Source organism: Polypterus senegalus, chromosome 7, assembly GCF_016835505.1.
Source record: "Polypterus senegalus isolate Bchr_013 chromosome 7, ASM1683550v1, whole genome shotgun sequence".
Taxonomy (NCBI): domain Eukaryota; kingdom Metazoa; phylum Chordata; class Cladistia; order Polypteriformes; family Polypteridae; genus Polypterus; species Polypterus senegalus.
Genome location: NC_053160.1, coordinates 178,847,326 through 178,863,521, shown reverse-complemented (window position 1 = coordinate 178,863,521; position 16,196 = coordinate 178,847,326). Strand labels below are relative to the sequence as shown.

Genomic DNA, 16,196 nt, shown 5'->3' with positions numbered 1-16,196 from the left:
AACATCTGTGGCAGAGCGACGGGCACTAAGCAAACTCCTGTCAATCATGAAGAATCCACTGCATCCATTTAACAGTGTCATCTCCAGGCAGAGGAGTAGCTTCAGTGACAGACTTATGTCACTGTCCTGTTCCACTGACAGACTGAGGAGATCGTTCCTACCCTACACTATGCGACTCTTCAATTCCACCCGGGGGAGTAAATGCGAACATTAATTTTATTTTAATTCTTTTCATTTTTATTACTATTTAATTTAATATTGTTTCTTTGTATCAGTATACTGCTGCTGGATTATGTGAATTTCCCCTTGGGATTAATAAAGTATCTACTGTATCTATCTATCTATCTATCTATCTATCTATCTATCTATCTATCTATCTATCTATCTATCTATCTATCTATCTATCTATCTATCCATTATTATTTTGTCATTCTAATTTCGTAAATATGTCTATGCTTAATTAAAAGAGGAGTTACAATTCAAAATAAGTCTTTGTCAGAGTAAAATCCTGCACCCACTTGAGCCGTCCCTGGACTGAACCGCCTCGCTGGCCTCTTGAGTAGATTTGTGTAGTTTCTAACTCACTTATTCGATTTAAGGTTATGTTGGTTCCAATTTTACCATCTGGGATAAGTTTGTAGAACTCTGAGAGCAAGTTCAAATATAACATGCCTTTCTTTCAGTGTTAGCGTCATAGTATGTCTAGACTTCTAAATCAAAAATTAAACTGGAGGAATTGATTTTGGAACAACCCTAATATAATAAAAAAAAAGACTTAATAGGCAAGTACAGAATAGCTTCAGTAGTGCAGAGATGCCTGTTTAGTCACAACGCAAATGGACAAATATGGTAATTTAATCTTAGTTACATCTGAAGCTTTATAGGATTTTGAATGGTGTCTGAAAAAAAGATTACAGGGAACCTTAAGGGCTCAATGTGTACGGTCTGGGCAGATATACGGAAATTAATCTTACAGCGCTGCGGGAGATAAAGTAAAAGGTCTTGCTGAAAGAGCCTTCAGAAAATCAGTTCTCTGAAAAACAGCAGGTGAACTCCAAACAATCTGGCTGATGAGCTTAACAAGTTTCAAGAAGGACAATTGCAAGATTGTCACAAAAATGTGGCCCTTATTGAAAAATGGGTTTAAGAAAGCCTTTTCAGCCAAAGGAAATGTGAAATGTCCATTACACAATATAGTGCATAATGCATTTTGGACACATATGGTTGACAAAGCTTTTAGTCTTTGTGATTTAGGTTGTGTCAGAGGCGTAAGCTTTATTCCAAAGTAGACGCTAAGACATCTGCCAGAAGGCAAATGCGCGGGAGTAACTGAAAATAGAATCTTTGTGAATGGTTTTGGTCGTCCTTGTGAGCATATTAGTTGATCACACTGTTGGGTATTAGGATTGGGGTAGAAATTTATTTTCCAGAAAAAGAATGACCATAAGCAGTCGAAAGCCAGCCAGACTCTTTTAAAAAGGAAAAAGTTTTCTGGTTGGAGGTCCCTTCACAGAGACCAATTCAGATAACATAAACCATGTGAACTGACATATTAGTGTTGTGTAGACACCGTGTGACACCTACAAAGGATACGATGGATGTGGAGTACAACTTTATTGGCTTCATTTGAAAAATTTCAAACGTGTCAGAAATTATCAGGGATAAATCGATATGGCATGTGGAACTGGGAAAATGCAGAGGCCATTATTGCCTACATAACAGATGTAGATCGGGTGTTTTTCTATAATTTGCTTGAACAATCCGGTTGATTTTGCGACCTCTCTCATGGCACTAAGTATCATAGTTTGCGTGAGGTACAGATTTATTTGCACAAAGCTGAGAGACAGGCTGCGTGGCCCTCCTCACTCTCGCACCAGCCTCTGTTCGAGTCACTCTACCTCTCGTCACGTGTTGGAGTGCACCTCGCCTCCGCTTAGCTAGCGATACCTGTTTGTTCAGCAGACATTATCACCTACAAATTATTAAGGAGTAACGTTTGACGTTTTTGAGAGAGAGATCGGAGCTACGTGTGTTTTAGAGCACTGGTCTCAAACTTCAGTCCTGGAGGACTACCGTGGCTGCAGGTTTTCATTCTAACCCTTTTTTTTTAGTGAGTGTCCTGTTTGTGCTGCTAATTAACTTCTTGTGAATTCATCCATCCATTATCCAACCTGCTATATCCTAGCTACAGGGTCACGGGTAGTCTGCTGGAGCCAATCCCAGCCAACACAGGGCGCAAGGCAGGAAACAGAGCGCCAGCCCACCGCAGGGCACACACACGCCCACACACCAAGCACACACTAGAATCGCCAATGCACCTAACCTGCATGTCTTTGGACTGTGGGAGTAAACCAGAGTACCTGGAGGAAACCCACACAGACACGGGGAGAACATACAAACTCCACACAGGGAGGACCCGGGAAGCAAACCCAGGTGTCTTTACTGTGAGGCAGCAGCGCTATCCACTGTGCCACCGTGCCGTCCTCTTGTGAATTCACTTAAATTGAATTGCTTTTTAAAGATTTCTTCATTGTTCCTATGAATTGCTTCATTTCTTTCCTTAAATGGCACCCAAACAGAAATTAAATGTGAAGTGAGGGAGCCAAAAGAAGACCAACTAAGTCAGGGCCTCAAACTCCAACCAGTTTTCACTCCAACCAGTTGCCTAATTAAACTCCATTTCTTGTTGTTAATTAAACCCATTCTTTAATTTCATGGCTTGTTGCTGCTCTTGTTGTGCAATAGCAGACATTTCCGATGTACCCTAACCCTAATTGCTGATTTTCTCTTTTTTAAGAGCACCGTTGAAATGTTTTGAAGACCTTCGCAGACCAACATTCCTGAGAGCTTCACCTTTCTTTATTTTCAGATATTGTATGAAGAACACCAGTTGTTTTGGCTCATTTAAATCTCATTATTGTTTGGCTGCTAATTAAGGAAAAAGAAACAATTAAGGGTTCTGAGTCTTCAAGAACAAATACATTAAAATTAATTCAAATGAAGTTAATTAGCAGCAAAAACAGGTCACTCATTGAGAAAAGGGTTAGAATGAAAACCTGCAGTCACAGTGGTCCTGCAGGACCGGGGTTGGCGACCCCTGTTTTAGAGGGTAGCTGCTGATTGCCACATGCTTTTCTTCCCATATGGGGCACATTTTCCCATTAAAGCTGAGCACGACCAGATACAGTGCCAACTTTTGATGTTGGCGTGTGCCTACCTTCCACTTCACCTGAATTACATTTTTTATATTTTTTTTATATTGATTTTTAAAGTTTGTCCCATTTCACTACTACATTGGCAGAGCCACAGGGGACAGGTAGTTTACTATATAATGACTTGTGACTCACAGATCTTGATTTCGGCAATGACATAGTACTATTGGCTACATCTAAATCTTCAATAAGAAATATCGGAGATAATGATTAAGGTTTTTGATATATATCCTGTAACCTCTTTTTTTTTTTTGGAGTAAATATGTATTATCTAACTGCCTTACCTTAACCTTCCTTGTTTCTATTTGTCTGTTTTATCTCATTCTGTCTGTTATTAGATGCAACTGAGAAGGCAAATTTCATGTTTTCTTGTGTAAACACGACTAAATAAAGAAACCTTAAACCTGCACTACAAGCTCTGACCGAGAACCTTGAATGTGAGGCAGGGAGAGTCAGCTTAATCAATAGCTCAGACAAATCAATGGTCATACTGGTTAACTTTAAATTCAAGGTGCAAATAACTATCAGACAGCATGTAATCAACAAGGCTGATGAATTCACATATCTTCGCAGTGTCATATCAAGTGATGGTGACGTGAAAAGGGACTTGAAATGTCGGATCGTTAAGGTGACTGGTGTGTTCCGGCGATGCAGTACTATTGGCCACAACTAAACCTACGCTGCAAGCTATGACCTCAATCCTTGAATGTGAAGCAGGAAGAGTCAGCTTAATCATCAACTTGGAGAATTCAAATCTTACACCATGTCTCGTCTTTCTCGTCTGTTAGTACAGCATTTAAAAATTCACCTGTGTGCTGCGATTGTCACTAACCTCAGTAACTATATATGTCTTCATCGATGTAAAAAAAAAATTCACCGGATTTAAACTTTTGCCCTGCGGTGGGCTGGCGCCCTGCCTGGGGTATGTTTCCTGCCTTGCGCCCTGTGTTGGCTAGGATTGGCTCCAGCAGACTACCCGTGACCCTGTAGTTAGGATATAACGGGTTGGAGAGAGCAGCAACAAGCCATGTAATTAAAGAATGGGTTTAATTAACAACAAGAAATGGCGTTTAATTAGGCAACTGCTTGGAGTTTGAGGCCCTGACTTAGTTGGCCTTCTGTTGGCTCTCTCACTTCACATTTAATTTCTGTTTGGCTGTTATTTAAGGAAAGAAATGAAGCAATTCAGAGGAACAATGAAGAAATCTTAAAAAAGAAATTCAATTTAAGTGAATTCACAAGAGGGCGGCACAGTGGGAGACCTGGGTTGGCTTCCAGGATCCTCCCTGTGTGGAGTTTGCATGTTCTCCTCGTGTCTGTGTGGGTTTTCTCCTGGTGCTCCAGTTTCCTCCCACAGTCCAAAGACATGCAGGTTAGGTGCATTGGCAATTCTAAATTGCCCCTAGTGTGTGCTTGGTGTATGGGTGAGTGTGCGCGTCCTGCGGTGGGCTGGCACCCTGCCCAGGGTTTGATAGATAGATAGATAGATAGATAGATAGATAGATAGATAGATAGATAGATACTTTATAAATCCCAAGAGGAAATTCACATAATCCAGCAGCAGCATACTGATACAAAAAAACAATATTAAATTAAATAGTAATAAAAATGCATGTAAAAGCAGACAATAACTTTGAGTAATGTTAGCATTTACTCCCCCGGGTGGAATTGAAGAGTCACATAGTGTGAGAGAGGAGCGATCTCCTCAGTCTGTCAGTGGAGCAGGACGGTGACAGCAGTCTGTCACTGAAGCTACTCCTCTGTCTGGAGATGACACTGTTCAGTGGATGCAGTGGATTCTTCATGATTGACAGGAGTTTGCTTAGTGCCCGTCGCTCTGCCACAGATGTTAAACTGTCCAACTTTACTCCTACAATACAGCCTGCCTTTTTAACAAGTTTGTCCAGATGTGAGGCATCTTTCATCTTTATGCTGCCTCCCCAGCACACCACCACGTAGAAGAGGGTACTCTACGCAACTGTCTGGTATAACATCTGCAGCATCTTATTGCAGATGTTGAAGGACGCCCGCCTTCTAAGAAAGTATAGTCTGCTCTGACCTTTCTTACATAGAGCATCAGTATTGGCAGTCCAGTCCAATTTGTCATCCAGCTGCTCTCCCAGGTATTTCTAGGTCTGCACCCTCTGTACAGTCACCTCTGATGATCACAGGGTCCATGAGGGGCCTGGGCCTCCTAAAATCCACCACCAGCTCCTTGGTCTTGCTGGTGTTCAGGTGTAAGTGGTTTGAGTCGCACCATTTAACAAAGTCTTTGATTAGTTCCTGTACTCCTCCTCCTGCCCGCTCCTGATGCAGCCCACAATAGCAGTGTCATCATCAAACTTTTGCACGTGGCAGGACTCTGGGTCGTATTGGAAGTCTGATGTATATACTGTAGATTGAACAGGACCGGAGAAAGTACAGTCCTCTGTGGCGCTCCTGTGTTGCTGACCACAATGTCAGCAAGTTTGTTTCCTGCCTTGTGCCCTGTGTTGACTGGGATTGGCTCCAGCAGACTTCACGTGACCCTGTAGTTAGGATATAGCAGGTTGGATAATGGATGGATGGATTTAAACTTTTTATTCTTTACAGAACTTTACTGTTAACTTTTAGAAAAGAGTGCATTTAATGACTAAAATTTCTATTATTTTTGTCACTGTAAAGACTTTAATATATGCAGAATTACAATTTAGTTAAATAGCATTTTTTATTGACTTAAGTTACTTACTATGTTGATTATCCAAAATGGTAATGAATTTCAATACTTTTCTTAGTATCGTATCCAAGTTTGAGATTTTAGTATTGTGACAGTAGTAGGCAGTAGATGACTGTTCAAGCACTGTGGTCTCACAGCTCTCGGGGCTTCGGTTTGATTCCTGGCAAGCTCACTGTGGTCACTGGATTTGATTTATGGCCAAGTCTGCTTTTTTATTCCCATGGCTGGATAGATTTCTTCCCACATTTAACAGACTTGTAATGTACGGTAGATTCAGAGGCTATTCAGACCCCTTCGCTTTCTGCACATTTTATTGTTTTATAAATTTAATTTTAAATGGAAAAATGTGCCATTTTTGTCTGCACTCAATAACCCATGATGACAAAATGAGTACATGTTTTTAGGAAAGGTTTGCAATTTTATTAAAAATCAAAATCTGAAATCCCTCCTTCATAGAAGTATTCAGACCCTTAATTCAGTACTTTGTAGAAGCCCCTTTGGTGGCAATTCCAGCTTCAAGTCTTCTTGGGTAAGACTCTACCAGCTTTGCACAACTGGATTTAAGCAGTTTATCTTTGAGGTATAAAAAATAAAGCAACAGACAAGATAAAAGGTTTGGGGATGGCCACCCCATATACTGAAAAAATCTGCAAAATAAAAAAAGCACGTCTTTACAGATCAGAGTTCACAACTGAACTGATCTAACAGGGTGAGTCTGCTCTATAAGTATGGTGGAGTCAGGGTGGCCGGAACAGGAACTGAAGTGGCAGGAAGGTGAATTCTGGGCACCGGAAGTGATGTCATTAGGGTTTGCCAGAAGTGCAGAGGAACAAGAGGAGAGAGGATCAGGTGAGAGTGCTAACCCCTGGTCTGGCTGATGAATAGCATTATTTGAGCCTGTAAACTGCCCCCCATGCACTCGTATGTGACATCCTATTCTTCCTGGCAGATCCTCTCAAACTCCATGAGATTAAATGGGAAGTGCCTGTAAGCTGCCCTCTTCAGGTCTCTTTACTGATGTTCTATGGGGTTTAAGTCTGTGCTTTGGCTGGGCCTCTCAAGAGTGGTCAGAGACTTGTGCCAATATCACTCCAGCATTATCTGTAATATTCTGCACCACCTTCACCACCCTCTGCAGTGCTTTACGTTCTCAAGCCCAGCAGGTGCTTTTCCAAGATGTGTTGCGGCCAGTGAGGATGGACTCTACTGCACATCTCTAGAAGTTCATGAGGACAGATGGATAAATTTAAGCTGTTCTCAGACCATATGAGGCAGTGGTGGGCCTTTTTATGATGGCCAAAATGTGTTGTCCCCACTTCATTTCATGGGAGATGGCAATTCCAAAACTTTCTGTAGAATCCTCTCTGATGTAGACGGCCGTGTGTTCTGCCTTCTGCCACCAGATGTCTATGAGCAGCTCCTTGGTTTTGCTGACATTGACGTCTGAGTTAATGAGTTCCTCTGAGTTCCTCAGGCTGTGAGTTCAGTCATTTTGCAGGACAAACAGAAAACCAATACAGTATTATGCAGTTTAGGGGCGTGCAAAAAATGGTAGATGGAAAATCTCTGGCTTCTTATGTAATCCTAAGTAAGCAGTTGTGTTTAATAGAGATTTAGATGATAATCATCTGTATTATAATATTGAATGGACCCAGGGTAACAGGATTGCATGTATTTTTTTTATAACAAATATCTGTTTCCTACATGGGCTGCTTGTGTGGTGGGCTAATCCTCTGGTAAAAATGTGGAATAAGCACTGCATGTATTTCCAAACTTTAGATTTTTCTTTATTCCTTTATCAGGTACGAATGGTAGTGGAGAATGAAGACTGGATCGTTGTTGTTCCTTACTGGGCAACGTGGCCTTTCCAAACATTACTGCTACCCAGAAGGCATGTGTTGCGTTTGACTGACCTCACAGGAAAAGAGAAAGAAAGTAAGTTTTACAAATGAAATATGATTTCATACTAAAATATGTGCAGTGGAAACTATTAACAGTCAACCCATATTTTTAGTGTTTTAATGCAGGGCATCAGTTTTCTTGGTTACTATTTTCTTACAGATTTTCAGGCAGATTCAGCTGCTCCAATGTATAGATAATTATATGAGCCTCTATATAGGTTATTTATGGGTCACCTGAGATAAAAGTGTTTGTAGAGTAAGTATAAATGTTTGATTGTTTTTTTCTTCATTAGCCATTAACCTTTTTAGTGTTACATTTTTTGTTAACAAAAGGCATTGCTTTCTTTTGGCTGGAAAAAATGACATTTTTATATATTTCTACTGTAAAAGGTGCAAAGCACTAAAAGTACAAAGTCAGAAGTGTAAAAAGTATAATAATGATACAAATAATAGCAATAATACCGTATTTACTCGTGTACCATGCGCTCTCGTGTAAGACGCTCACCCTAATTTTTACAATGAAAATCGCGAAAATCATTTTGCCCCGTGTACAACACGCGTTGTGATTGTATAGGAAGCATTTAGAAAGAGAGAGAGCATGAGTGCGCGAGCAAGTGAGAGAGAGAGAGAGAGAGTGCGAGTGTGCGAGAAAGAGAGTGCGACTGCATGAGCAAGCAAGCGAGAGAGAGAGAGAGAGAGCGTGAGTGTGTAAGCAAGCGAGAGAGAGAGTGCGACTGTGCGAGCGAGAGAGAGAGTGCGACTGCGCGAGCAAGCGAGAGAGAGAGAGAGAGAGAGAGAGAGAGAGAGTGAGTGAGCAAGCGAGCCAGAAAGCGGGCGAGCCCAAGCAGAAGAAGTAAACATTACAGAATTGCATTTCCTCGTGTATGACGCGCACCTGATTTTCTAATGCTATTTTTCAAGAAAAAATGTGTGCGTGGTACACGCGTAAATACAGTAATAATAATATGAACAGCACACTGCACATGTGCGAGTACTGCGAGTGTCACTTTCAGAATCATTTTCAGTTTCACTGCCTCAAGAAAACAGCAACAATATTTCTTTGTATAGCACAGTTTCATAATGATGTATATAGCTCAAAGACGAAGAAAGAAAAAATATAAAAATAACATTAGGCAATCTCTTATATATATTTCTGTTCTGGTTCGTCCTGCTTCCACTTCAAAACTGTTCCAGCCCACACACAGCCGACACAGCATTTCTCGATTCCTATTCGTCCTCTTCCAAACCTTTCCCCACGCTGTCTGCGGCCTCCTATACACCCCATGCCGCTTTTCTCGATTCCTATTCCTCTTTCGGACTACTGCATTCCTTCCTCTTCAAAACCGGTCCCGCCCACACGCAGCCTAACACGGCATTTCTCGATTCTTATTCGTCCTCTTCTAAACCCTTCCTCACGCTGCCTGCGGCCTCCCATACACCTTGCTATTTTTGTTATACTGCAGCGGTTGTTTCCTAAGCCTTTGTTATAAAATGAACAACAGTATCTTCTCTGTCGACGGGTTTTTGTACAATGTCACTGTCTGTTCCTATAATTGGGTTATTTCTTGACACAAACGGTTCACGATGGCAATGCACCATTTTCCGTTCCTATTCTTACACTGCCGTATGCTACGGTGGGCGTCGGCTATCTAGTACTAATTAACATAGTATAAAAGTAAGGTCCGATGGCCTTAAAAAAAATACTCCAGATGGCTGAAGAAAAAAAAAAAAATCTGCAGGGGTTCCGAGGCCACAAGACCACCCAGCACCCCACTGGGCATTGTACCTGACATAAATGATCTCAGTCAGTCCTCATGGTTTTCAGGCTTCACGTGAAAGAAATTGATGATGATGGTCATGCCAACATCTGGCCTTCCATCCATTAATGTAAGGAGTGTATGGTGCCCTGATCAGGTGGCGGTGGTGCAGATCGCCACCATAGAAAACTGGGAAAGAACAACAGAGAAAAAATGGGTTAGTACTGATTATGGAGCCATGAAAAAAAAAGATAATTCAATGCATAAACAGAATATCAGGGTTAAGCTAAAATGAAGCAATGAGAAAGCCATATTAAAATAATGAGTTTTTAGCAGTTTTTTAATGTGCTCAATGATATTGCCCTGGCGAATTTCTTTCGGTAAGCTATTCCAGATTTTAGGTGCATAACAGAAGAAGGCCACCTCACCACTTCTTTTAAGTTTTTAGCTCTTGGAATTATAAGCAGACACTCATTTGAAAATCTAAGGTTACAATTTGGAGTGTAAGGTGAAAGACATTCTGAAATATAGGGTGGAGCGAAATTATTTAAGGCTTTGTAAACCATTAGCAGTATTTTAAAGTCAATTCTAAATGGCACAGGTAACCAGTGTAACGACACTAAGAATGGTGTGATGTGCTCAGATTTTCTTTTCCTAGTTAAGATTCTGGCAGCTGCATTCTGCACTCATTGTAACCAATTGATGTCTTTATTGGGTGGTCCTGAGAGGAGTGCATTACAGTAATCTAGTCGACTGAAAACAAAAGCGTGAATTAATTTTTCAACATCTTGCAAAGTTATAAGGGATCTAATTTTTCCTATATTTCTTAAGTGAAAAAATGCTGTCTTAGTAATCTGATTAATATGCGATTTAAAATTCAGGTCAGAGTCAATAATTACCTCTAAATTCTTTACCTCTGTCTTGACTTTCAAACCTAATGGATTGAATTTATTTCTAATAACCTCATTATATCCATTTTTACCAATCACTAAGATTACTGTTTTCTCCTTATTTAGTTTGAGAAAATTACTAATCATCCATTTAGAAACAAGAGTAAGACATTGGGGGTCAGTAAATCAAGTGAGTCAGGGTCATCAGGCGCTATTGATAAATACAGTTGTGTGTCTTCAGCAGAGCTGTGATCGCTCACGTTATGTCCCGAGATAATCTGACCTCATGGAAGCATGGAGATCATAAAGGGTGGCAGACCCAGGATAGAGCCTTGAGGAACACCATATAGAATATCACACGTCTTTGAAGTATAATTATCACAACAAACAAAGAAGACTCAAAGCAATTTAAGACACTGCCAGAGAGGCCCACCCATTGACTAAGGCAAAATTATGAGAATATTGTGATCAATGGTATCAAATGCAGCACTCAGATCAGGATGAGAGCAGATAAACAGCCTCTGTCTGCGTGTACCCACAAGTTATTTACTACTTTAACAAGTTCAGTTTCTGTACTGTGATTTGTTCTAAAACCTGACTGAAACTTGTCAAGAACAGTATGTTTATTCAGGTGATTATTTAGCTGCGTATTGACTGACTTTTCTAGGATTTTACTTAAGAAAGGCAGGTTAGAAATAGGTATAAAATTTTCAAAAGCAGAGCAGTTGAGATTATTTTTCTTGAGCAGGGGTTTAACAACAGCAGTCTTAAGACAGTCTGGGAAGACCCCCAACAGATTCACTTTGTCATCACTGCTGATGAGAGACGTTTCTTAGACGCCATTATAAGACTAGGAGAATCACTCTGGCCTGATGCATACACAACACACGCCTATACCATTGCCTAAGTAACACTCGCCACTAATGCTGTTGGCACTTTTACAGCCCAGGTAGTCCTCTGGCCTTATGCAAGATGCATCTATACCATTTCCCAGGTAACGCTCGAGCCTGACACTTTTGCAAGACATGCCTATACTGTTGCCCAATTAACTCTCAGCACTAACGCTGTTGGCACTTTTACAGCTCAAGTAATCCTTGGGTATTACACGAGGCGCATCTGCATTGTTGCCCAAGTGACATTCAGGGCTAACGCTTTTAGCACTCTTTTTACAGCCCGAGTGAATAAAACTAAAACTTAAATCTATACTAATAAAAGGCAAAGCCCTCAGTGATTGACTGACTGACTGACTGACTCACTCACTAATTCTCCAACTTCCCGTGTAGGTAGAAGGCTGAAATTTGGCAGGATCATTCCTTACAGCTTACTTACAAAAGTTAGGCAGGTTTCATTTTGAAATTCTACGTGTAACGGTCATAACTGGAACCTACTTACGTACATACTGTATATACGGCCATAGCCTGCAGCTCGGTCGCCGTGTGAGGCGGAGTTGCGTCCCTCATCGTCACGCCTCCCACATAATTAAGTGCCTGCCCATATAAGGCCGTCCGTCAGCAGCTATCCAATAGACACGCTGCCACAAAATATTCGCTGGTGAAGGATTGTGCTTATGCAAACAAAGATGAGATGGTCAGGGATAGAATAGTGTTTGGCACAAACTCAGCAAACGTGCAAGAGAAACTTTTAAGTGCCGGGTCTGAGCTAACATTAAATAAAGCCCTGGACATCGCAAGATCGCATGAGATAACACAAGCACAGCTGAGAACCTTCGATGCATGTACTCTGAGCGGCTCACGTGAACTGACTTTGCAGGACTGGGAAAGGTAAACCCGTGCATGCAGTGTGTGATGTCTCAGATAAAGAGGAAGACGAGCTGTTTATTGATGCAGTAAGAAAGGAACAACCCTCTGAATCTGAACAAGCCTTTGTAGACATATCAATAGGAAAGCAAGGTGTAAAAGCTTAAGTTTAAATTACGTTCATAGAGGCGCTGCCGCTAAATATTTGCAGGCAAATCCACAACTTAATACCGGGAATGCCTGTTAAACATCTTAGATTCACGAGTACCGATTTGGGTAGTGAACACTTCGATGAATGAAACCAGTTCAAAAAATGCATTACACAATTGAGAAGGCAGCAAAGGAATACGAAGCGAGTGACGCATACAAGCATATTCACAAGTGCAGCTACTGCGGAAACAAAGCACAGTGTAAACCTTAAGCTTAAACTAAGTTCATAGGCTGCCGCTGGCGTTTGTCATGCCTACGACAAATACGATATTCGCGAGATGCAAGTTTAATGAGAAGACACAGGGTATAAACGAGACTTTTTCTCACTTTGTAACGGAGTTAAAATTGCTGGTGAAGGACTGTGCTTATGCAAATGAAGATGAGATGGTTAGGGATAGAATAGTGTTTGGCACAAACACAGCAAAAGTACGAGAGAAACTTTTAAGTGCCGGGCCTGAGCTAACATTAAATAAAGCGGTGAACATCGCAAGATCACACGAGATAGCACAAGCACAGCTGAGAACCTTCGATGCATGTACTCTGAGCGGCTCACGTGAACTGACTTTGCAGGACTGGGAAAGGTAAACCCGTGCATGCAGTGTGTGATGTCTCAGATAAAGAGGAAGACGAGCTGTTTATTGATGCAGTAGGACAGGAACAACCCTCTGACGCTGAACAAGACTTTGTAGACATATCAATAGGAAATCAAGGTGTAAAAGCTTAAGTTTAAATTACGTTCATAGACACGCTGCCGCTAAATATTCGCAGGCAAATCCACAACTTAATACCGGGAATGCCTGTTAAACATCTTAGATTCACGAGTACCGATTTGGATAGTGATCACTTTGATGAATGAAACCTGTTATCTTTACAACGGTTGACAGGCACGGAATGTAACTTGAACAACACATACTCCAAATATGAACCTGATTGAAAGAAATAATGATAATCAAATCCTTGATGACAGCAACACTCATAACAGTCACAAAACAATTACATTGACAGTCATGTTACGTTATTTTTAAAATGTTTCCTTTTCTTTTTGATAACTTCTTTAACACACTACTTCTCTGCTGCGAAGCACAGGTATTTTGCTTGTAATGGCTTAAAAGGGCTACGTAAAAGGAGACGACAACATGTCAATTAAAGAAATAGAAAAAAAAATAATATGTGCACCTCACTGGGTTTCCCAACAGATTGATCTTCTAAAGCAACACAAAAGCCATTTCCGTATCAACATCTGCCACACTCACCACCTCTTATCCTCTTTAATAAAAGCCCTGTGTGCGTCCAGGTGTCCGTGTGTGTGTGTCTTCTGGTGAAATGCGCATGCGCGGGGTTACACGGCACGTGTTCAGTCTCTTCCTGTGCATTCGCTGTGCAGACACACACATAGGGGCATGAGAGACAGACACGCACACACAGGCACGTGCACGCACACACACACGCACACACAGACACACACACACACACGCACACACACAGGCGCACGCGGGACACTCACACACACACAGGTGTGCGTGTGCATTGTTGCAGTGTTACTGTTTCTTGGTTGTTTATTAATTTTTCAACTGTTCATTTTTTCCCCTGTGCTTAAAACTCATTAAAAAAGGTGATTTAAGAGAGCGGATCGTAAGGCTATAGCGCAAACTCTTCCAGTCTTAGTTTTCTCAGTTGTTCAAGGTTTTCTTAGTGTTATTCAATGTTTTTACATTTAGTTTACTATTACGCTGTGCTTTCTATGGTATAATTAACTATATTTGTGCTTAAAAACGTAAAGAAATATATATTTACATACAGTTCATACGGTCTGGAATGGAATAATTGTATTTACATACAATCCTATGGGGGAAATTACTTCGGTTCACGACCAAATCGGGTTACAACCAGAGTTTTGGAACGAATTATGGTCGTGAGCTGAGGTTCCACTGTATTACTGTCATACAAAATTACAGGCATTTTACGGAAATACAAACCAGTATTACTGAGAGAGAAAATTAAAGGCACACAATACAGTGACGCATATTACAGCAGCATACAAGGTCCCTTGCCATTTAATATAGACTGTTCATACTAATGTTTATGCACTACTGTTCTAGCGCCCGTTATTGTAATGGGCTTAATGGCTAGTTTAATATATTTTGTTTTTTCCACACAGTTTGTCTAGGTTTTTCCTTACCTATTTGGATTTTTTAATATATGGATTAGATTTTACATTGATTTTTGTTTTGACCCTTTTATAACATTTTTTTATTTTTTTATTGTTTTTGTTGTCATTTTGCTTACCTATAGTATGTTTGCCATTTGTTCACAGGTAACCATGGTTACAACCCAAAATGTGCATATCCTGTGACCTCATTGAGGTGACAAGATGAAAGGTCATTGTTAACGTGATGTCTCTGTCTAAGACTGCGGATAACATCATTCATTCAATTATTTTAATTTGTTTTTGTACTTTTGTAACAAAGATTTGGCACACCATTTTGACTTTGTGTTTGGCTCTCATCTAATGGTTTTGACACTCTTATTTTTGAAATCTCAATTATGAACTTTGCTTGCTTACTGATGTTTTTTCTCCTGATCCTTTTCCTCTTCCTGTCATAAAATGTTTCTGTCTTCGTTTTACACCATGCAGTTTGACCTGTGACCATTCTGCGGCTCAGTCACTTGTATTCTGTGGTTGTTGCTTATTCTTTCTGATACAAATTCATGACTAAATTAGTTTAATTTTTAATTTGATATAATTGGATATTTACTGTGATTGCTTTTTGCCATTGCTTTTTGAGTGACCTATGTCAGCTTTGTCATTGTACCCCGTAGTGTACCATTGTTACACTTTTGATGTTTCTGCACCAGGGGGACTGACAACAGATACTGTAAATTATAATTCAATGAAGTCGAACAAATGTTGTCAAGTAGCAGCAGGAATATTTTAACCATTTTCTAAATAAATGCAACTAGACTGACTTCCTATATGCTTAAAACTGCCTAGGAGGCCATTTCTTGCTGATTATGATATTGGGTAATTTATCTTAGTACAATATATTGAGTAATAGAGCATGGGGTAAACTGAATAAAACTGAGAAGATGGTTAAACATAGACTCTTTATCAATATCTCAGCTAGTCACACATTTCAAAACTTAACAAATTGAATATTCTGTCAATATGACCTTGGCATAATTTGCATTTACTGTAGTAAGCAGGATCAAAGCAGTGCACTTTCGAAAAGATGACGTGTTTGTCCTTGCTTGTTGTGTATTTGGTTATTATTCTTACACTTGTTTTAGCACATTTGTGAAATTTCAGACTCAGCCCTGTAATGACTGTGCTTAAAGAAAGAAGTCATTGATTTTTAAATTAAAAATCAGATAGAAAGTATACCAAACAGCAAGCCAAAAGACATGAACAAGAAATCAAAGTAAATAAAACGGGGTAATGGAGTGGGGGGTGGTTTGGTGGAGTGGAAAGCCAGTAATTCTCTGACAACACTAAAGCTAAAATGAAAGACGTCAATCATTGCCAGGAATGAAGTCAAATGTATTCAGGAATCTTGAAAGAATTAAACCGACTGAACACAAAGATTTCAATCACTCTTCATAAAACTAGACAATGTGCAACATGAACCATTTAAGCCTGCTCACTTTGCTCAGTAACCCCCGTGCCTGCACTACACGCTAGCCTCTTTGCAGTTCTGTCACTCGCGTATGGGGATGCGGTTGTGCAATTTAAACAGATTTTAATTTTCACGGGAA

At 40.3% G+C, this 16,196-nt stretch overlaps 1 protein-coding gene across 1 annotated transcript in view; it reads left to right on the top strand.

The window, feature by feature from the left end:
• The window catches only part of galt (galactose-1-phosphate uridylyltransferase), a 249,190-nt gene that overhangs the window by 158,478 nt on the left and 74,516 nt on the right, over positions 1–16,196 (top strand). The window contains exon 8 of the mRNA XM_039759657.1: positions 7,731–7,863. Within this exon, the coding sequence (XP_039615591.1) occupies positions 7,731–7,863 (133 nt within the window). The remainder of the gene's footprint in view (positions 1–7,730; positions 7,864–16,196) is intronic.